This window comes from Magnolia sinica, chromosome 19 (assembly GCF_029962835.1).
Source record: "Magnolia sinica isolate HGM2019 chromosome 19, MsV1, whole genome shotgun sequence".
Taxonomy (NCBI): Eukaryota; Viridiplantae; Streptophyta; class Magnoliopsida; order Magnoliales; family Magnoliaceae; genus Magnolia; species Magnolia sinica.
The window spans coordinates 22822506-22846227 of NC_080591.1; the positions used below are offsets into that span (position 1 = coordinate 22822506).

At 39.6% G+C, this 23722-nt stretch overlaps 1 protein-coding gene across 2 annotated transcripts; it reads right to left on the reverse strand.

Annotated features, from left to right (window-relative positions):
* Window positions 1-10364: 10364 nt before the first annotated feature.
* LOC131234435 (ferredoxin, root R-B2) lies at window positions 10365-22488 on the reverse strand. Of its 2 annotated transcripts, none has more exons than XM_058231303.1 (2): window positions 22334-22488; window positions 10365-10961 (listed from the first exon to the last, which is right to left on the reverse strand). In XM_058231303.1, the coding sequence occupies exon 2, from the start codon at window positions 10948-10950 to the stop codon at window positions 10489-10491; it is 462 nt and encodes a 153-aa protein (XP_058087286.1). In that variant the 5' UTR covers window positions 10951-10961; window positions 22334-22488; the 3' UTR covers window positions 10365-10488. The 2 variants fall into 2 exon arrangements, with proteins under 2 accessions (XP_058087286.1, XP_058087287.1); XM_058231304.1 differs by lacking the exon at window positions 22334-22488 and adding an exon at window positions 16427-16585.
* Between the last annotated feature and the right edge of the window lie 1234 nt (window positions 22489-23722).

Here is a 23722-nt window from a genome sequence, read left to right on the forward strand (position 1 = left end):
AAACAATCTTCATTCACTCATCCATGGTAGCAAACAATCAAGGAAATCCAGGCCATCCAATGACTTCCGACCATTTAAAGATTACTTAAAAATAAAGGATCTTACTATTTAATTACCATTATCTCTACTATTATATACAGTGTAATAATCAATTTTCGACAATTCTGCCCACGTAATTATTTTGTTGGAGGGTTCGGATTGCACAGCTAAGCAGTAGAGACACTGGATTTCAATACTGAAGTCATGAGTTCGAGTGCCCATGTAGTGGGCACGTGAATTTTTGCTTCTTTTTTTTAAAAAAATTCCGTCGGAGAGTTCACAACATTAAGATTTAAAAGAACAGACAAAGAATTGTACTTGCTCATCTGAGGGCATTTTTAACCTTTCAATCCTATGCACAAGGAGCCCACTATCTGCTCTACCATGTGCAAGTTGCACGTTTTATTAGGGAGCCCATGCAATGAAAGCTTTGCGGGGTCCACTACGATGCCTTTCCGAAATTTACTGTATCATATTTAAAAACCAAAAAGGTATAAGGCTCAAGCGGGCCATATCTCTAGAAAAAGTAAAAATGTATCACTTACCATCGTAACTATTTTGGCACCCTTCTTTCTTTCTCTTTTTCTATGCCTTCTTTTCCCTTTGTTTCTCAATTTATTATAATTAGGGGTGCACACCAAGCCGAATTGAGTCGGGCTGGCCTCAACTCGACTCGGCTTGGCCCCTAGCTGACCCCAGCTCGAACTCAGCTCGGCTCGGTTCGGTCAGCAACTCAGGCCAGTTCAAGCAGAGTTCAAGCCAAGATCGAGCCGAGTTCTCCTGTGCAGCATTTTCACAAGCACATAGACTGCACCTTCAAAATCTCACTACATGTTAAATAGCAACAGTGGTTTTACAGGTATTTTATCAAACACCTTCTAAGCAACATAAAAATCAAGAAAAAAATTATATGTGTTTCATATACATACCTTCCTTACCGCCAGCCATACTTCATTGAGTCATTTCATCAAACACTTGATAAGCAACATCAATATCAAAGTAACCAAGTCACCAAACTGGTTCGATTCGAGTTGGGTTCGATCCGAGGCAAGTCGAGCTAGGGTCAACTCAAACTTGGCTCAACTCATTTTCGAGCTCAAAAAATCAGCTCGACTCGGCTTGAACTCAGCTTCGAACCGAGTCGAATCAAGCTTTTTCGAGTCAAGTCGAGCGAGCTAACCGAGCTAGCTCGGTTCGTGTACACCCCTAATTATAATATGACCTCTTGGGTAGGTCTCAGCCCGGATTTTGAACTGTTTCGAGCTTGGCCCATTGATACTCTTGATCGAGCGATGTTGCTTTAAGCATAACCTTTGTATAATCATAGTATTAAACTATTCAATCTTAGAGTTTTTATGGGCATCCCCCATCCAAGGGAAGCCCTATCACATAAACCGTTTGTCTCATTGAAAAATACCGAAATCTATTGTCTAGGTTTCCAGCTTATCTTATTATAATATGTCAGAATGTATTGAATCGTACTTTTCTTTTCTCCCCTCCTCTCTCCGCGTGCATTACACATGCCATTTCCTTATATAGTGGGATGGGAATATTGGAACTTTTCCATGCACTAATTACAAGCTTCCTTGAAAAAATCATATTGATTTGCATGACCCAAAACTATAAATTTAGAAAATTTGATGAACAAGATTGTTTGGGGAAGATAAATCTCATCACGGATGCTTAGGAAGCGTCAACTTAACCTAATGGACGGCCTGGATGAGAGATGATGATGCCAATGACTCCAAATACAACTAGGTGCATCATAAGGTTTCCATACAATGAGCCTACTGATAACTTATCTCTATCCATTTTTATATTCATTATCATCATCATTTAAACTTTATCTCAATTGATTGGGTCCACTAATCTTATCCATGTAAAATTTATATGTGGAATATATAGCCTTTCTTTCGTTTTCATTTACATTTTTTTGTACTTTTTTATTCTTTCCTTATTTATTTATTTATATGATGAATGAAATTTTTGCTATGGGTAGGCCACACTTGTACATTGAATCACACTACCAGATTTTCATTACATAACTTAAAAACTCAAAGAGAACTCAATTTGACTCACCCAAGTTCATTGCCTAGTTTAGAAACTTAAGGAAATTTTCCATTAACTCGCTCGAGTCAACTCAATCATATTTCACCGAGACGACTAAAACTCAATTTTCGAAAATTCCCGAGTTGACTACTCGACATTATTTATACTTTTTAAATATTTATATTAACAAAAAAGTATCAACTTTTCGACTCTAGGTCGAACTTTTTAAGTTTTGAAATGATGATCTTTTGATGACTCAAACCGACGGTCGGATTTTGTGTTAGGTAATGCTCATGGTGGGCCCAATAATAATGTCCCAAATGGACCACAACTTATTTACATATTGGTGGAAAAGATAGGATTGCATGATAAGTTAACATACAGTTGAGCTGTAGTTGATAGGTTCTCTTTTAAAAATAGTGGTCAACTATCACTAGGTGTGGCCCACTTTTTTGCAATTGGGAAAGGGAGAGATTCTAATTCTCTGGGCCCCACTTTCTGTGATTTGATCTTTGTTTTCTTGTTATTATTATTATTATTATTATTATTATTTTATATATATATATATATATATATATATATATTCTTTTCATCATCTATCTAAAGGCACTTTATTCTTCCCATGTCCTTGTTTGGTTGGTCCCTTGTGTAAAGTTCAAGTTATCAGGATTGGTGGACCCAATCCCGGCAATGTTAGCTGGATCTCATGATTGCCAATAATGCCCTTGAAACATTCAAAATTGTCATGGATGGCCGACAGTTATTATGGCATTATGACCGTTGATTCTTATCCATGAATTCAAAAATATGGACTTATCCGTTGGATATGGGGATAGTGTTACCCAATTGTGAAAATCTAGTATTATAGATATTTCAATGCTTTGATCATTTAATTCTTTTCCATTGGATTTGGACATAGATCGTCCTCTCCTTAGCCAATGTTTTGGGCCGTTGATCTAAAGTTTATAGTCCTCCGATCTCTAAGATTTTTGAGGTAGGCACTATCATCTATGCATCTCGTCAAATGAACGGTTTGGATCACCAAAAATGACTGCAGATGCAGCGGTGAGGAGTACAATGTCTCACATCGCAATACAGTGGGATGTATTCTACGATTCTTCATGAGCTGTCACTAATCCTGTTTACCTGGTGGGCCCATGATTTACTGGTAAGGCTGTCAACGGGCCGGGCCTGGGTTTGGTCTTGGCTTGGATTTTAAACTGTTTCGGCCGGATTGTCAGGCCGGCTCCATTCAAAATTCTGATTTTGAAGGCCCGAGCCCAGCCCATGACACCCTTACCCTACTTGCTGGTGACCGTGTCTTGTAGGCCCGAGTTGCATGAATCAGGGTGCAACTCCTCCTAGTCACCCAGTTGGTAACTCGGCCGAGTTGACTCATCCAAACCTTAGGTTGAACCGCTAGGTTAGCAAACCATGGTTCCTATGGCTGAAAATAGTGAGACTAGGACTAGACTTGCTGGGAATCTTCTTTTTTTCTTTGATTCGATCGGGCTCTTACTCTTTGAAAAGAGTTCCTTCCTTATCTGTCGTAAATAGTTGTCGCCAATACCGTAAATAGCTAAATGCCTTACTTCTTGATAGCTGATAATCGTCGCGTCGTAAATTGATTAAAAGGTTCAATTTATGATTAAATATAGCGTAAACACATATTATAACTTTCGACGGCCATAACTTGACTGCCAGATATTTTTTGTGTGCATATAATATGATCTTGAAAAGCTATGCTAAGTTCCATGTCTTGGTCAATCCGACGAGGTTCATTAGCTTCTAAAGGCCTGTTTGGATATGCCAAATAAGTTATTTTTCTACTTAAAGCAGAAGATAAGTAAGTTTGATTTACGATTAATAATAAATAAATTTTTTACTTAAAAGTACTTAATCATTTTAGTTAATTTTTTTAATCTTTTTTACTTTTCATAAGTTGTTGAATAGAAGTATAAGAGAGACGAAAGAGAGGAGAAGGTGATAAGTAAATTGTTTACCAAACATACTTATGTGCTTAATTAGTAGAAACTAAAATAAGTTATTAGTGGCATAAGTAACTTATTTTACGCAATTTACCATCCAAACAGGTCCTAAATGTCTTAACAAAATTCAATTGTTTTGATAGTCAATTTTAAGTTTTAAGTGAAAATTTATTACTTTTAATAATAATTTTGCTTCCTTTAGGGTTTTAAGAGTACCATTGTGGTTCATAGGCGGCATTTTCAGAAGTTTAAGTAGAATTTGACATCTTTTACTATTTTTGAGTAAATTTTTATATTTCAGGTAAATTTCCTAATTTGATTTAAATAAGATCTAGGACCTATTTTGCTCATATAAGGGCATGAGTAAGCAATTCTCAATTAATAATAATGTCACTTTCTATTCACATTTTAGAGATTCTATCTTTTTTTTTTAAATATCAAGGGCTACTCTCTAGAAGAGGACGTGGATGTTCTTCCTTTATCCTCACACCCTCTGCTCTACTTATCAGGTTCTTGGGTCCGGATATGGGGTCATGCTCATCTTGTAATAAAGGTAGGGATGTGAATAGGGTAGTGGGCCCATAGCTAACCTAGTGAATCTGATCCGATTTTGATAGGTTTGCATCTAACTAGGACATGTTCAGAAATCCAGTCAGGTTCATTTCATAACCTGGTTTAAAATGGGTAGTTAGATGTGAACCTATCAAGATCAGGTCAGATTCACTGAGTTAGCTATGGGTCCACTACCCTATTCACATCCCTACCTTTATTACAAGATGAGCATGACCCCATATCTGGACCCAAGAACCTGATAAGTAGAGTAGAGGGTGTGAGGATAAAGGAAGAACATCACCGTCCTCTTCTACTGAATAGTCATGGTCACCGGGGGACTTATGCATGTGCACACCTTTGTACACATGTCATCGGTGTCTAATCTGAGCAGTCCATGTGATATAGAATCCCATGAAACCCAAAGGACAAATTTTCACCCTGATCTAAAATTGTGCTGGGCTATAGCAAAGAGAAATGCAAATCTAAGGAGGAAATTGTTTTATTTTTCATGAACCACCAAAGTTTTGGATCAAAGTAAAAATTGGGCCCATGGGTTTCATAGGGCGTTGCATCATGTGGACCATTCAAATTTTGAAATCACATCACGTATGATAAATTCTCAAAAAGTTCTTGGATATATAGACACAACTATTTGAACTATTCAAATTGGTCCAATTAGCTATGTATTAAATAGCACAAATTCTTCTTTCAATCCAGTGTAATGCAAGATGTGAGGATGTGTGACATTAAGTCTTATGTAAGTGTGACAGGATTTACCCGACAAAAATGTAGTTTGTTCATCAAATAGAGTCCACTAATTAAAATTTAATAAATAATTCTCATCGCTTCTGCCACACTTGCAAGTTGAATATGGACAATTGAAATTCAGATAACATGATCCAGTCCCTCCTTCTCAGTAACGTCCCACATTTATGAGAACTAATAGTCAAGAGCAATGCCCACCCTATATTTTGTACTGGGGCCCACTGTGATGTGTACCGTGAGATCCACTCCAATCATTGGATGTGTAATTCCATGTAGGGCTCAGAGCAAGAAAAAAAAATAAAAATCAAGCCGATATGTGATTCAAGTGGTCCATACCAATGAAAACTAGGGCTGTACATCGAACCGAGTCGAGTCGAGCTGAGCCAAGCTCGGCTTGGCTCGTCCGTGCTATACTCGAGTTTGAGCTCGAGCTCAAGCTTGCCCTCGAGCTCAACATTGAAGCTTGGCTTGTTTGTCAAAGCTTTCGAGTCAATCCCGAGTCGAGCTAGTAGTTCGAGTTGAGTCGAGCTTAACTTGAGTCAAGTCAAGTTTGTTCATATGCTAACCTAGCACCCAGCCTGACCCAAACCCACACCCAACTCAACCTGGTGCCCAACCTGACCCAACCCAGCCCCCACCCCAACCCAAACCCCAACCCGACTCAATCCAGCGTGGTTGGGTAGGATTTTTTAGTAAAAACTTTGAAGTTTTAACTTTAAAAAAAGAAAAAGAAAAAAAAGTTAAACATATTATATATATTTAATTTTATATATATATATATATATTATTAAAATATATTACTCGAGCCGAGTCGAGCTCAAGTTTCAAGTCAAGTCGAGTTGAAATGCACCATGATCGAACTCGGCTTGAACTCAACTCGAGCTTTAGAAAACAAGCTTGACTGGCCCTGAGTCGGCCTTTCGGATTGACTCGAGCCGAGTCGAGCGAGCTTTTCGAGCTAGCTTGACTCATGTACAACCCTAATGAAAACAATTAGGAGAGATATCTACCCTCGATTGTTACTGGCTCAACATGATGAGCATGTGAAATCCATTCCAACCATTAGACACCACACGACCCACACCAAATGGTAGGCCTGATGCCTAAAATGCCAGCCCATACATGATTCAAGTGGGCCATACCATAGAAAACAGTTTCGAGGGTTAGCTTTCGCTACACACTATTTTTGATCGTGTGGTCTACCTGAAGCACAAAGAGGGTTGATTTTCAAGCTCTGGGTGTAACATGGGGTGACTTATCTAATGGCTGAGGTGGATTTTACATAAACACCATAATGTGGCCTTCCCAATCCAGCAATTCCTCTCCCTCTTTAGTTAACTTTTCCATATGCATCATTTATTAACGTTAATTAGCATTTAATTCAGTGGGCTCCACCATGATGTGCGGTGGACATTTACACTGTTGCATTTGAAATGATGGAAAATCATGCCTAAAACATCTTAAAGCACTTGGTGGGGCCCACTTGAGTTTTGGAATGGTTTAAAATTTGGTGATCCCTCATCCAAGTGGGACACACACAATGGATGGGCCGGATGTCTAAACCACCTCTCACTGGCCCTGTATATAATTAGGAAGGTTTCAATGGGCGGGCATCCACTCTCAACTATTGTCCTTGGTGTGGCCTACCTGTATCATATATTGAACTGATTTTTAGGCCCATGGCTCATCATGGAAGGATACATCTGATTAATGGGATGGATGTCTGTTCCACATCACAGTGGGGCTCACAGAGCTCGACCTGTGCTATAGTCCACTCAGTGGATAACTTCCAACCTTTCATTTGAGTGCGATGTCCATCCACTCCAATAGGTGGGCCTTATCCTGAGAATCATCTTGTGAAAAAATCACCATGTCCACTGATCCAGAGGACTGCACTTGTATTTTGCTATTTACCAATGGTTGAACAATGTTTTCTGTGATGTGGTCCACCTGATGTGTATACAGGATTATTTTTGCAAATAATGTTCCTCGTTGTGGGGCCAACCTATTGAAAGCGTTGGATTTCACGTTCACTGGATAACTGGAAAGTTATCCGCCAGGTGAACCATACATTGTGTATGTGTTCCAACAAGTTGAACCTAGGGGTGTACACGGAGTCAAGCTGAGCGAGATGGCCTCATCTCGACTTGGCTCGGCCATTAGCTGACCCCAGCTCGAACTCGGCTCGGTTCGGTCCTCGAGCATGACGCTTGGCTCGGTTCGGTCAGCAGCACGGGCCAGATCGAGCCAAAATCAAACCTCCGCGACATTTTCACAAACACATGTAGTGCACTTCCAATTTCTCACTGTATGCAAACAGTAGTGGCTGTTAACAAGTATTTCATCAAATACCTTATAGGCAACATCAAAATAAAAAAAAAATGGTATTTGTTTCATATACATACCTTCCTTGCCACTAGACGACACTTCCTTGAGTCATTTCATCAAACACTTGGTGAGCAACATCAATATCAGAGTAACCGAGTCACGGATCTAGTTCAATCCAAGTTCGATTCGAGTTGGGGTTTGATCCGAATCGAGTTGAGCTCTGGCAAGCTCGAACTCGGTTCAAAATTTTTTCGAGCTCAAAAAATCAGCTTGAGTCGGCTCGAACTCAGCTTTGAACCGAGTCGAATCAAGCTTTTTCGAGTCGAGTCGAGAGAGCTAACCGAGCTAACTCAGTTCGTGTACACCCCTAGTTGAACCACACGTTATGGTCCACCCAGCAGATAACTCTGAACTTGCTAACCAATTCAATAGATTGGCACCACCATGAGAAACAGTTATGTAAAAATCAGCTTCATCCACTGATGGCCCATCGGGTTTTCAGGTCAAGATTGGGCCTGAAGCCCAATTAACAACACAGGTCTGGCCCGGGCCCAGATTTTGTAAAATTCTCTATTGAGACCCGACCACACAGCATTTCGGGCCTGAAATTAAAAGCATGATAATTGAATCACTGGGGCCCAGGGTCGGACCAAGTTGGCCTGACCTGATCCAGCATGCGCACATGTTAATCAGGACCATCCAAGTTGTAGTGGGTCCCTTACAATATGAAGTATAAACAGAAAATTGCCTTGATCAAAAGATCTAAACCGTCCAATTGGGACCATGAAGTGGATATTTAATAGACACATGATCAAACAGTGTTCAAATTCATTGCAAAATCAGACTTTAAGATGGACGGGCATATCGGCTGTAGATAAATCAATTGTGGGGATCTGGGCCTAATGTTTCAGCTGCTGTCACAGTCGTCCATCGGTTGTAGGGATCTGTTATGAGGCTACTCAATATTGAGAGAGACACCCACCAAAGGCTATATTATTGCACCTTTATGTCTCCATCTCTCTGAGTCCAGCTCAATCTTTGGCAGGTATTGTTTGGTCTCAAGTAAGGTGCATCTCTCTCTCTCTCTCTCTCTCTCTCTCTCTCTCTCTCAAGTCTAACCAGTTGGACCATAGGTTATGGTCCACCTAGTGGATAACTTCTAACTTATTAGGTACATGGTACAATTGATTGGCCCCACCATAAGGAACACTTGCACAAAAATCAACCCTATAAACTCATCAAGTGCAGCATATACATTTTGTTATTTATCAGGGTTTAAATTGACCTATTTCCCATATAGGTTGGGCTTGTAAACCCGACGTTGAATGGGTGCCAATTAGGTGAGACCCCAGCCTTACCCAAGACGGTGCGGCCCTTGTCGTGGGGCCCACCTATCTTACATGATAGTCGTTTGCAAGGAGTGTAGATCACAATATCCGGCAAGCAATAATCCCCTGTTTTATTTATTTATTTATTTATTCTTTCTTTCTTTTAATATTCATTTGCTTTATCTCAAAAAAATTGGTGTTGGACAGCTCGCAATTTGAACACCATGAAGACAGTTATAATTTAGTGGTTGTGTGTTAGCAAATACCACTGGCCAACATAGCAAAGGGGTACCAATTATCTCAAAAGAAATTATCACTCCACCCAGCCAAGTACATTATTCATCAGTCTTTCAGGTGCCTTCTTTCATTACAATATTACAAGTGCGATTTTTTCACATTGCAATTCATTCTAATCAATCGTCGAATGACATATACAAAAAGACTGGTTTGGAACAATCTTCATCAAACTGAGAAAAAAATAATCATCCATAAATTATAAATTCTCTAAATCTCAACACACACACACACACAAGCTCTCATCAAGTTTATGATCTTGATATAAATGGTTCTACTGTGAACTTTTTATTATTATTATCCTCCTATTGGCATCATCTTCTCTCATTTTAGTTGATCAAGCTTGTACATTAGAGAGATCATTTGAATCCTTACCAGAGAAAGATCACCTCTTAACACACAACCGGAATCAACTAAAATGAGATGGAAGTCATTTATAGAGCCTGTTTGGATGCACTTCCGCAAAGGGGAGGTTCCGAAAATCAATAAGCTTGTCATGCTGAAGATGAAACAGCTCTGCTGCATCCAAATGCAAGTCATCAACTGCCATTTACATCAAAACTGCATTTAGGGCTCAGATGAATATTTGGAGAGGCATCCAAACAAACGAGATATTAGCCGTCAGGTAAACGGGACATTGAATTTCTCCGGGAATGGATTCACAAGAGCGCTACAATTAGCTGTCCACAAGACAAATATTGGTCAGCACATCTAGGCCCTTGGATCATACCTGGGCAATGTCATCATGTAATGGACTATTCATCAAGCCTCCACCGTGAAGATGCCAAAGTAGAGCACCAATCAGACTATTCAATCAAATTACCTGAAATTGGACGGACCCGGATAAAAAAAAAGTGCAGCAGTTGAAATCCATATCACCATTAAAACTTATAGGATTGCATGGTTGGTGCAATCGTTGAGCTGCAGCATCCCCATGGAGGATGTCCATCAGTGTCATGCCTGACGTCCAGCAAGCGGGCCACCAAAACAGCAAATAAAATCCTAAACTTTCAACCAGTGGTGAGAAAATGAGCAAGATCTATAGAAACGAAAGAACAAAAAGAGTCCAGGAGTCTCCTCCACACACTCTTCTATAACAAAATATCCATAACCCAGTTTCCCTCTCCAAACAAACCACAGATTTTTCAGTAGAGTTCCCCTTCCTTGTGCGTGTGAATAACGCAGTCCGATGTGGGATACGACACGCACGTCAGGATGTACCCCTCCTCCATCATCTTGTCATCGAGGAAGGACCCGTCCGACTGGTCGACGGACCCCTGCACGATCTTCCCCGCACACGTGGAGCAAGCCCCGGCCCTGCAGGAGTAGGGCAGCTCCATGCCTGCATGCTCGGCTGAATCCAGAATGTAGCAGTCGTCCGGAGCCTCGAATTCACACTCCTCGCCTTCTGGCCCGATCAGCTTCACCTTGTACACTGCCATTGCAGATGCCCGGAAGCAGGAAGATGTCTTCAAGCCAAACACCTTGGAGACATGCTTCACAGAGCCCAAAGAAGAAGGGATGTGGATCAGCGGGGCAGCACTTCTGCTGGGGAGAGCACTTCTGCTCCGGAATGTGCAGGTTGTAGGAAGGCTGACAGTCGCCATCGTGGAGATGCCTGGAATGCAAACAGGTGCATGCGCCCATAAATTAATAGGGAAAAGATGGGGTATACCAATTGGTATAATAGAAATTTCCCACCGCCCACTGATGGATAGAAAGTATCCCAACACACGCTCAAAACAGGATATCTGCTGGGAGGAATCCCTTTTGTAAGTACACAATAGAATGCAAACTGTGTGAAATGACTCTAAAATATATGCCATGTTCGGGTTAGATAAAGAAACGCAACGGATGCATCCGTTTCTCACCCATAAAAGGCAAAAGCTTGATGTTCGGGGGTTTATGAGAAGAGGTAAGCGGATGGCTCTCTGCCCTTCACTTGACACCCCGTTAAACAGTAGGGTGAATAAATAAATAGGCCTAAGGATTTTCAAAATAAACAGTAGTGGATGATCATCATTCGTCCATCAGTATCTAAAGATGCATTTGGTTGATTCGGCAAACTGAATTGCAATTCATCACATGAGTAATGAAAAAATTTGAGTGGTAATCTTCTCAATAATAATGACAGCCAAACATCTAATTGCAATTCCATGTGTGATTGAGTTGGACCAAAAACTTCCAGTTTAGGGGCTACTTCCTGATTATGGAGTGGGATTAGCTCCATTTTGGTCATCTTGTGTCTTTACAAAATTGAAATATTGCAAGTCAGTTCAATTAAGCATCCAAACATTGCAGAAATTCTCATTGGTAAACAATTTAAACACACAGCATCTAAGAGCATCCATTATTTTCCCTTTCCATGAACATTTTATCCAATGACCTAGGTCAGGTCCACAAGCAGATGACATGATTACTGTCCTATGCATTCTTGGATTCCAATTCCACATAATTTACACACACTCTAATCAGGAAAAAGTTCAAATCAAAGAATTTTTCAACATAAGCTAGATCCATGGATATCAATTTGAAATGCTGATTGAGTTCACTACAATTCATAGATCGAAAACTCAGTGACTTGACTCAAAACTCAGAGAAGTCAACTTGTTGATAACACGACCCAAGTCACTGGGAATCTTGCTCATAATAATAAGTCTTACTCTTTTCTTTTTCTTTTTCTTTTCTCTTTTTTTTTTTTTCTTTTTTTGAAAGATCATCTGACTCAATCCAGAGTTGGACTCATCGAGAGCTCACTGACTGCTTAAATTGACTTGCGAAGTCTCAAACTGAGTCAATGATTTAAATGAAAACACACATCCATTGGTTGTTTCAATTGTATTCTTGATAAATGAGACTAGAAGGTATGACTTTCAGTATGAAACCATTGGCTACTTCTCTGCTCATTCCAAGTGTTTTGAATTTTTAATACTCAAAAGTGCTTTCAGATATTTCCAATTCTTTATTAAATGCTGGATCAATTCCAGTTAAGCCTCAGATGAGTCTTTTTGACATGACCCAACTGGATATTTGAGTCGAGTTGAATTTTTGAGTCCTTTGAACGATTCTTCAGCCTATTCATTGAATTTGGAAAAAAATAAAATTAAAATTAAAATAAAAGAGGTGAAAATATGAAATCTCTACTTGTGAATGAACCAATCAGATAATTACAATGAAGAAAGGCTTAAAAACAGTTAAAAGGGAAGCAACATGGATAAAAATGCATTGTGTGAGCCCACATCCATATTTGGATGGTGCTCTTACATTAAACCCTGACATTGCAGATTCCATCCAGCTTTGGCTATATGAAAGAACTCATGATATTCTAAAAACTTACCAATGTTGGGAACATGTAAAATAAATGTTGGATAAAGGACAGCTGCAGTGCTGCTAGGATGCAGTTGGTTGCAACAAATCATGATATTTTGCACCAAATTAGACTGATTAATCAAGAAATATCATAGAATTTCATGATATTTGTTGCCACCAAATGCAGCGTACGAGGGGAAAAAAACAACAAGTAGGAAAGGCCAGTTTATTTTTTTGGTTTGTACTTTTAAGCATCATTTACATTCCACATAACTTTAGCATACAGTCTCATCTGCAAAGACAGATTTTTCCAATCTTTCCTACCTTTTCAAACTAAAATATTCATATGATGATATATCTTCCGAGACGTTGGGAGCTGGCCCCAAATAGCTGGGGCTCACTGTGTCCAACACCTAGAATTTGTCTCGCCACTGACACGTGTTCATGTCAAAGCTATATGGGATCGTACATGTCTATGTATATTTGCAAATAGCCAGTGTAGATTGAAATGAGTACTATAATCAAGTTGTATTCAACCTTTCAAGCCATCACTCAGAACAGTGCAGAATTGAATTTGCAGCTAGAATATGATTGAGGTGCCGAAACTAACCATTGGGTAAAAGGGATATTATACCTAAATTCCACAACATTTAGGTATATTATGCATTCATTCCATACAATACATGAATTTTTTTTCTTTTTGAAGATTAATGGAATTTTTATTGAATGCCCACTGGCAAAAACTGGCAAGGAAAGAATACAAGAAATAAGAGAGGCCATCAAGCTGATTTCTTCAAAAGCGAAGCCCACTAACAAGCATATGTACATTGACCTTCAGTCTATACCTAAGAAATTTTCCCATACACAATCTTATTCCAATTATTTGCCCACAAATCATGGTATAAAATAGCAGTCTTGTAGGGTGACTTGCCTGGAGATTGAAACCAGTACATAGGCTTGTCAATGGGCCAGACCTAGGCCACATAAAATCAAAATTTACAATAAGGGCTGGCCAGCTGGGCCAGGGCCACACAAAATCAAATTTTCAAATAAGGGCTGGGCCTAGGCCAAGCAAAATCAAGATTTTGAAAAGGGAAGGGGCCTAGGCCAGGCAACATCAAAATTTTGATTAGGGACCAGGCGCCAGCCAGGCATAAGCAAATTTTGAACAAGGCTAGCCCTCTCAATTTTGAACAGGAGCTGGGGCCTGGTAAAAAATTTGAATAGATCCAGCCCAACCATCTCAAAATCCAAACCAAAGACAACCTTAGGCCTGGCCTGTTGACAGCCCTATCAGTATAATTCACTAATACTTGTTCAGACTTCCAACACAGTCTGGTTTGGAACATTAATTACACAGCGACTTGTTTCTTTGACCACTAAAACACTTTCTTTTACCATTGCCCACCAAAACCAAGTTGACTCACTTCTGCAAATAGATGGTTAAGAAAAATATAAAACAGTTGATGCATCCGAGTGATGGTCAAGGAAAAGTACTTGACTAGTTCAAACTCTCCTCTTTCAAGTTAACTGCATCACCAGTGGTCTACCTTCAATTGAAAAAAATGTCAAAGGTTGGTGGCTAGGATCTTTCATCTAGAAGATTTTTAGGGATGGTCTATCCACTGTAGGGTTAATTAGATCAGTGGGACAAAACCTCGGGCAGGCCCCACTTGTATAATACCCTCAAGGCCAGAGAAACCAATACATATCCCTGGGGCCGAGAATCACATAATTCCTCATTATTGAATGCATGAGATAAATGCGTCCAACCTCGGAAAATGATAACAAAGCAAATCTTTGATATAAACAATTTCTTGCAACCAAGCAATCTGACAAGGCTCAGTGGTAGACTCGCAAGAGTTTCAACAAAGAGGTCATGGGTTCAAGTACCCATTGTGGTGTGTAGGTGGTTGTGTGTGTGTAAAAAAAAAAAAAAAAGTTATTTGACAAGGCAAAGATAAGTAGAAATGAGAATATAAACAACAGACTGAGTGAAGATTCCTCGTTTCAACACTGAGGTCTTGGTATCGATTCCCTAGTGGGGGTGGCTAACAGTGAAGTGTGAACTGACAGTGGGGTGTACTAACAAGCTAACCAAAAAAAAAAAAAGAATATAAACAAAAAATTAATCAGGAACAAAACCACTCATTTTCAACATTCCAGTCAAGCTTTGTAACCCTATACTAAGATGGCATCTTATCCTTCAAATTCAAATATCTTTGACCCCATAAACACAACTGGCCCAATCCCACAGAAAAAGTTTGCATCAGCCTGTAAATGCTTAGGCCCTGTTTGGTTGCACTTGAGAATGATTTCATCTCATTTTAGTTAAAAGAAATTGTGTATTAGAAATCATAGCTTAAGGCACCAAGTTGCATCTACCTTTATTTCACGACATTTCATGACTAATCAATCTAATTTGGTGAAAAATATTGTGGAATTTATTGACATCAAGTGCAGCCAAAAACACCCTTATATAAATTATGGGTTATCAAAATTATTTTTAATCCTTACCAAAATCTCTAAGTGCGGCGCTGGGCACCTCACACGCTAAGAGCCATGTGAGTGAAACCTTCATGAGATCCAACCCAAACATAAAACATGCTCCAAATGGAACCCAAAGATCATGACCACCCAGAACTTTGGTTGTCCATGCAATAGCAAAAAGTTGGGATGGGATGCCCAAAATTAGCTTTTGTGTAGGAGCGACCATAGTGTTTACACACCGTCCAATCCATTCATCTGATGTGCTTCATCAGCATGAAACAATTATGCAAAAATCAAACCATTACAAAACATAGGTGGCCCATACCACGTGAATTTAGAGGTTTTGAGTTATAAATTTTATAAGGAAGCTGAACTGAATGCTGAATCAACCTGATTTTTGGATTTCTTGCATGTTAGGTCATTTTCCCCGTGTTAGAGAAAGTAACCCCAGTACATACCTACGTGCGGTGGCAAGCATTTTCCAATCTCCAATACTTTATTTTTAAGAGTGACTAATATCATTTTATTAAGTAGCAGCTGAAATTTTCAGCAAGAATACAACCCAACAACCATCACTACAATCAGACCTAAAGGATCCAGAACTACAAAAAGATTATGGATTCTGGTCCTGACAATCCAAACATAGAGACCACAAAATCCATATTTACATCTTGATTCCCAGCTACCCACTCTAAGACCTCCCTCTTAGTTTCACTTACTATTTGATCACACAGACTTTGTTTGTTGAGGAAGCATCTCCAATTTCGTTCCCGCCAGGTACTCCACACTACCACCATGTCGCTTTTTTTTCTTTTTTTGTCTAAGTGGCAACTAAACAGGGCCCTATATAATCGAATTGACGGTGGTACGAATAATCTTTTCACGAAATTAATTTGAATTAAAAGTCACACAGTTCTAAAATCTATCATCCCCGCCGCACACATACTCATATCGCATTTTTCTTTTGTTTCTTGCAGCAACTGCACGCACACATAAATACATGCATTAAACAATTTCAGGCATTTTTCACACTAATCACATCAACAAAGCAGAGAGATTCAACAAAAGAAACCCCTAAAAATTACAAACCTACAGATCTTATGATCAATCAAGAAATTAATCAGAAGATCAGCTAACAAAATCAGATTCCAGGTTAGAAATTCCACAGAACTCCGCAAAGATTGCTAGAAAAGGATCAAAAAACACTAGATCGGGAAGGAAAGATGGCAGAAACACGTAAATAGCATGAAGAAAGAGATTCATGAGATGGAGACAAGATCTTACCGAGCAAAAACGAAAAATCTCTTCTTCTTTTTCTCTCGCAAAGAGAGCGAGGGAGAGGGAGGGAGATTGCCCTAATTCATTTGAAGGGATTATTTATAACGAGAGAGAGGGGGAAGCGAGACGGAGAGAGAAGCCTGACCGCCAAACCCACTGACGCGGATTAACTACTGACGGCTTCAACAGCAAGTTTGAAGTGACGTCACCAAGTTCTGTGGGCCCCACCATGATGTGTGAGTTGTATCCACACCGTCCATCTATTTGGTGAGATTATTTTAGGACATGAGCCAAAGAATGAGGCAGATCGAAATCTCAAGTGGTCACACCACAGAAAACAGTGGGGACAGTGACGCCCACCGTTAAAAACTCCTTGGGGCCAAAGAAGTTTTCGATCTAGCTGATATCTGTGTTTTACCTTCCTCCATGTCTGCTTGAACTTATAAACAGGCTGGATCTCAAATAAACATCATGGCAGCCCTAGTAAGGTTTCAACGGTGGGCTGTCAGTCCCACTGTGTTCTGTCATGAGGTCCACTTGAGTTTGGGTCTGCTTAATGTTTGGCCTCATGCCCTAAAATGATGTCTCCAAATGGATGGACGGTGTGGATATAACACACATCATGGTGGGCCCACATAAATTGGTGTCGTCGCTTCAGTAGTAGCGAGTCTTACTACTGAAGCCGTCAGTAGCTAATCCGCGTTCCTCATTAGTGGGCTCCCTGATTATGTAATCCAGACGGTTGGTCTATCTATACCAATAAAAATCAATTATTTAAAATTAAGAGTTTTGATTTAACAATACTAGAATATAATTCAGTCGAATATGGACGGTTGGTATATTTCAACTTTTAATCGTGAATTTTTAAGAAGAAAGAACAAAATTAGAATACCATTTTGGTCCTTCCACGGTGGGTCACCATGTATCAACGGTCTGGATTACAAGAATAATATTCCCAAATCATGCACCATAAAGGGGGAAAAAAAAAAAGCGACTCCGTCTGCATTTTTAAACCTAAGCCCAGACTCGACATGGACCCATGTCAAAATAGTCTGAGCCCAAAGTCGACCGGGAATTTTTATATAGGACCTGGACCGAGCCCAAAAATAACCCTCTGTACATGATACGAACATGAACGTCTAAACTAGATTGGAATGAGATAGATCGAAAAACGAATTCTGCAAACTATAAAATGTAATCCGAGCCCGGTCCGTTGAGAAATAGGCTTGATTTTTACGCCCGCCCAGCCCAGACCAAGCCCCTCCCATGGAGGGTAAAGCCCAGAACCTAATCAGGTTATCTGAATATCAGATCAGTGGACATTTATTGGACGGTTAAAAATGAATAGGTATACTTCAACGAAAAAGGGCCCAAGAATCAGTGGTGATAATGGTTCAAAGAAACTGATTTTGGGAATGTGACTTAAAAGGCACTCAGTTCCATAATAATTCATTCGGTTTGATTTGAGAAAATGTAGTCCACGTGTATGATTTCCAGAGAAAAACTTTGTACTCTGGCAGAGAATGATTATTCATTCGGAGGCACTATGGAATTGTATAATTTTAATGTAATTACCTAAAATCAAACCATCCAAATAGTGGGCCACTATTTAGAAAGACCATAATCCAAAAGTTACACGTATTTGAATTTTCAAACGCAAGATTGCTAGATATTTAATGGACGGTTAAAATTTGAAGTACTCCGTGGCCCGAATTCAACAAACAAACGACCATTAAACACCGGTCGATCTTATTTTTTACCAATCACGTGTGATATAAATGGACGGTTGGAAAAATAACTACCCAGTGGTCCAGATAACGTTGAAATGTGAGGATGAGCGATCCCGCCGGACTTTCCGACATAGAAGGACTTGCTCGGGTGGTAGACTCTCAGGAGGGTTCGAGTATCGTGGTGAAATCCCACGGTACAGCGTGAGTGTGTGGTGGTGTGTGTGCGTGTAAATATATATATATATATATATAGTCATGCTCCCCTACGCACCTACGCACGTGCGCACCTTTGCACACGTGTCATAGGTGTCTAATCTGAACGGTCCATGTGATGCGGAATTCCATGAAACTCTATGTGACAAATTTTCACCCTGATCTAAAATTCTGTTGGGCCATAGCAAAGAAAAATGCAAATCAAGGGAGGAAAATGTTTTCATTTTTATGTTTTCATTTTTCATGGGCCATCAAAGTTTTAGATCAAAGTAAAACTTGGGCCCGGGGGGTTTCACGCAAACGGTTCAGATTTTGGATCCACATCACGTAGGATGGGTTCTCAAAAAAGTTTGTATATAGTACGTACGAACTGGTTCGTTCCTTGTGTGTGTGTGTGTATATATATATATATATATATATATATATATATATATAGAGGACCACTTGCTGAACGGGCCAGATCTCTCACACACGTGCCGTATGGGTTGTCGGATTCGGATGGCTACGCTTGCGTGTAGCAATGGAACTCTCTTCAAGTTTAAGAAGCTCCATGACGTGGAACACGTGTACGGTACAAGTTGAGTGGGCCACTGCACGTGAAAACCTAAATTGGCTTTTCGGTTGCGAATACGGATGTTCTGTTTGCCTCAAGCAGCAAAATTGTGATTGTTGCAATTTAATTGGACCGTATGATTGTGCAATGCATTAAAAACTGCATCGCTGACTGAGATGAATCAATCACCGTACGACAAAGGAGGAAAAAAGCGGCAAACAGAGGATCCGGACTCGTTGCTCCAGCAAATGTATGGTATGCGGAGGTGTATGATACAGTGCATGTGGCGGCATACTCCGCACAGTTTGCTAATCCAGACCGTTGATCTGAGTGGTTGGACAATGAATTGTGGAGGCCACAAAAAATTCTACATTGGTGGATTTCATCCATTTTCATGAATGGCCTACAAATAACGGTTAGGAAATGATTCTGCGTGGTCCACAAATTAGGACAAAGATGTGAAGGCTAACACCATCTGAGTGGGAAGATTTATACATCCCCACCTGTTGATAAACCCATTCGATTGATGGTCTAGATCATTCGAACAGCGGGCCTCATCCATAAGTCATGCCTTGATGCCGTCCATCCATTTTTTCAGCTTTTTTTAGGGCATGATCTCAAGAATGAAAAAGGTCCAAATCTCAGGAGGACCACACCTTAGGTCCATGGACTGGGTCCTTAAAATGTCCACCAAAATTCGTCCTTTGAGGGTCATTTGGATACCACCAAATGCATTACTTTTTATATACTTATAGTATTTGATTTTTTAAAGTTATCTAATTTTCATAAGTTGTTGAAAAGAAGCATTAGAAGATTTTTAGTCTCGTCTTCTGATTATCTCTATCGATTATATGATGGGCCTCACCTTTGAGGGGGGTATTTAAAAATCCCTAACTCTTCAGTTGAATTTTCTTACTTTTTTTCATCATCTAACATCAACATCTTCCATTGAAAATAAACGTTCACTCAGCTTGAAACTAGAAGAGGGAGTCTGGATCCTCTACTTGCCAAAAGCACGGCTTTCCTGCTCTTTTTTTTCTCGTTTGCTGAATAGTGATTGGTCTATCCCAATCACCAATGCAATTACACAATCACATGATCCAATTATATTGGAACGGCCACAATTTTGCTGCTTGACCTAAACAGAGGATCCGCATTCTTCCTTAGAAAAGCTAATTCTTTCGTGTGATACCTAACCAATAGGTTAGCTAATCCCTCATGCACGGAAGCGGATTGACTGGTGTACCACATACCAATTATATAAAGTGGTGTATTGACATCAGCAAGTTTTGTGAGTCCCATCATAACGTATGTGTTATATCCAAATTGTCCATTCATTTGGCGAGCTCATGCTTGAGACGAAAAATAAGACACATATAACTATCAAGTGGACCACACCCCAAAAAGCAATGGGGGATTGAATGTCTACCATTGAAATCCTTTTTGGGGTCACGGAAGTTTTAGATAATATGATGATATTTGTTTTTCCTCTTCCTTGCGGTCTTTGTGACCTCATGAAGAGATCGGATTGAAAATAAACGTTATAGTGGGTCCTACAAATTTTTTAACAATGAAAATCATTATCTCCACTGCTATTTATGGTGTGATCCAACCTTTAGATATGATTCAATTTTCGAATAATGCTATAAAATGGTCTCTAAAAAAAGATGAACGAGTGTAGATATAATAAATACATCACCGTGGGTCCCATGTAACTTTGATCTCCTTTGAACCGTTCGTACAGCCCGGAGATCGAGGAGCGTCGGTGCTCGTCTTCGTCTTCACACGACACGTACCTACAGCAGCTATACAGCTGGTGTGTGGTACACCAGCTAATCCGCTTCCATGTTTGGAAGGAAGTCAGAATCACCTGGGTGCGGATTGGATACTGAGAAGGTCAGTAGCCAAATTGCTACTCAAGTAATGTCACCAAGCTCTATGGACCCCACCATGATGCATGTGTTGTATCCATACCGTCCAAACATTTTTAGAGATCGTTTTATGGCATTAAAAAGAGAACGAGATAGATCTAAACTACAACCGAACCCCACCATAGAAAATAGCGGGGACAGTGACGTCCACTGTTCAAAACTTCTTAGGGGCCACAGTAGTTTCCAATCAAGCCGATACTTTTGTTTTCACTTCATCTATTTCTATGTTAACTTATGAATAAGTTGGATCTCAAAAATACATCACGGTGGGCCCTATAAATGTTTCAATGGTGGGTGTAACCGCTGCCACGGTTTTCTGTGGTGGGTCCACTTGAAATTTGGATCTATCTCATTCTCTTTGTAATACCATAAAACGATCTCTAAAGATGTTTGGACGGCATGGATACAACACATGCATCATGGCGGAGTCCACGGAGCTTGGTGACGTCACTTCAGTAGCGATTTGGCTACTGACCTTGTCAGTGTCCAATCCGCGCCCGAATCGTCTACGACACCTGTTTCATGCGGTGGCGGAGTACGTGATGTGCCACACAACCGCTCAGTGGTGTGTTGACGTCACCCAGTCCTGTGGACCTCAACACGATGTATGTGCTATATCCACACCGTCCATCCATTTTTCAATATAATTTTATGCTACGAATCTTAAAATGAGAAAGATATAGAGCTAAAGTGGACCACACCACAAAAGGCAGCTGAAACAATGATGCCTACCGAAAATAAAATATTCAAAAATTGTTTATTATAAATTAATAAATAATTTAAAATTTTAAAATATACGTATAAAATGATTTCATCAAACAATCATTTCTCAAAACTATGAATCTAACGCATATTTGCAGTTAACCCTATGAACGGTTTGGATGACATATAAATATCAAGGTCACATCCAAGAAAGGTTTACACGGTGGATGTTTTCGTTCCCACTTTTGTGCTTGGTGTCGCTCACCTGAGTTTTCGATCTTACTGATTTTCCTCTTTTTGTCTTTTAGTAGTCTTGCAAAACTGACAGGCGGATTGGATCTGTCACAGACATCTCTGTGGGCCCACAAAGCTTCGGAAAACAGTAATCGTCCAAATAACCTTTTCACGAAATTGACTTCATTTCGAGATTCAAGAATCAAACAGTTCTAAAACCTATCATCCATGCACACATACTCAAATCGAATTTTTCATTTGTTTCTTGCAGTAACCGCATGCATGCATAAAACGATTTCAAGTATTTTTCACATCAATCGCATCAACAAAGCAGAGAGATTCAATAAAAAAATCCCTAAAAATTACAAATCTACAGCTCTTGTGATCAATCAAAATATCAATAAGATGATCAACGGACAAAAACAGTTTCCATAATAGAAATTCCACACAACTCCACAAAATCGCTAGAAAACGATCAAAAAACACCGATCGGCAAGAAACACGTAAATAGGATGAAGAAAGAAATTCAAGAGAGGGAGATGAATCTTACCGAGCAAGAACGAGATCTCAGAGATGGAAAGATCTGAAAATCTCTCCTTCTTTTTCTCGCGCAGAGAGAGAGATTGCCCTAATTCATTTGAGGGGATTATTTATAGTGAGAGAAAGTTGGAAGAGAGACGGAGAAAGATACCTGACCGCCAAACCCACCAGCGGAAACTTCTGATACGTGGGCCGCGTACCCGGGTTTTGAATTCTCATAAGTGGGCCTCCTGATTATGTAATCCAGACCGTTGGTCTGTTTATACCAATAAAATAAACTATTTGAAATTGAAGGTTATGATCTAAAAACATTAGGATCTATTCAGTTGAATATGAACAGTTGGTATATTTCGGTTTTTAATTTTTTAAATCTTCATGTTTATGAAGAGAAAACAAAATTAGAATACTGTTTTGGGCCATCCACGGTGGTTTACCTAGTATCAACGGTCTGGATTAGAACAATATTGTTCGAAAATGTAAGAAATGGGAAACGATTATGCACCGTTGAAAGATGCGGATCGTCAAACTGAACTCACCAACCCAGAAAAAACAAGAGTTTTTGGTACAGATGGCCTTGAACCGTGACTTGGTGGTTGAAAGAGCCAGTACTTACATACTGTACTTACATACTTGAGAATTTGAAGGCTTGAAATTACTTTTTCTTTTTTTGAGGACGAGAATGACCACTTGCCGCGGGCCCCACTCGACCCTTTAAAAAGGAATATGGGCCCCAGTAAAAATTTTAATTTGGCTTACCCTTTTGTCAATATGATCCATTTATTTTAATCGGATAATCATGATCTCATAAAAGAAAATTTTCAATTTTTTAAAAGATATTTGTGGCTCACAATTACACTAATGTTCTGCATTACTAATTAACTATTTTCTCTGTGTGGTCCATTTGTGAATATCTTTGCTCTCAAACTTGGGATGATGATATAGAATTAAAATCTCTTACAATAGATAGGATAGATTTGCTTCACAACAACCTAGTGGGCCTCACGTAAGAAATGGATGGGTTGAAAACGTGGGGCCCAAGCCACACTAGGCCATTTGGTCGTTTCTTCTTCCTTTTTTTTTTTTTTTTATGTTTTATTTTTTACTTCCTAGAAGGCGAAGCTTCTACGATAATTGGTAGTTGTACGTGTAAAGTTTGCATTCTACGGGCAACGACAAAAAATTCTGATTAAGCTTTGGCAAAATTCATGCCACTCTCTGTCAAAATTTTCTTAAAAGTTTATCGTCCACAATCTCCAAAATGGAAGCTATGGTGAGCAAAGGTAAGTTTTTTATGTTTCTTTGTTTTTCCTTTATTGGTGGGCATGAATGGTGGCACTTTGTGAAATAGAGGAGTGTGTGGTGGGATTTTGGGAAAGGGAGGGTGTGTGGTGGTTTCTTT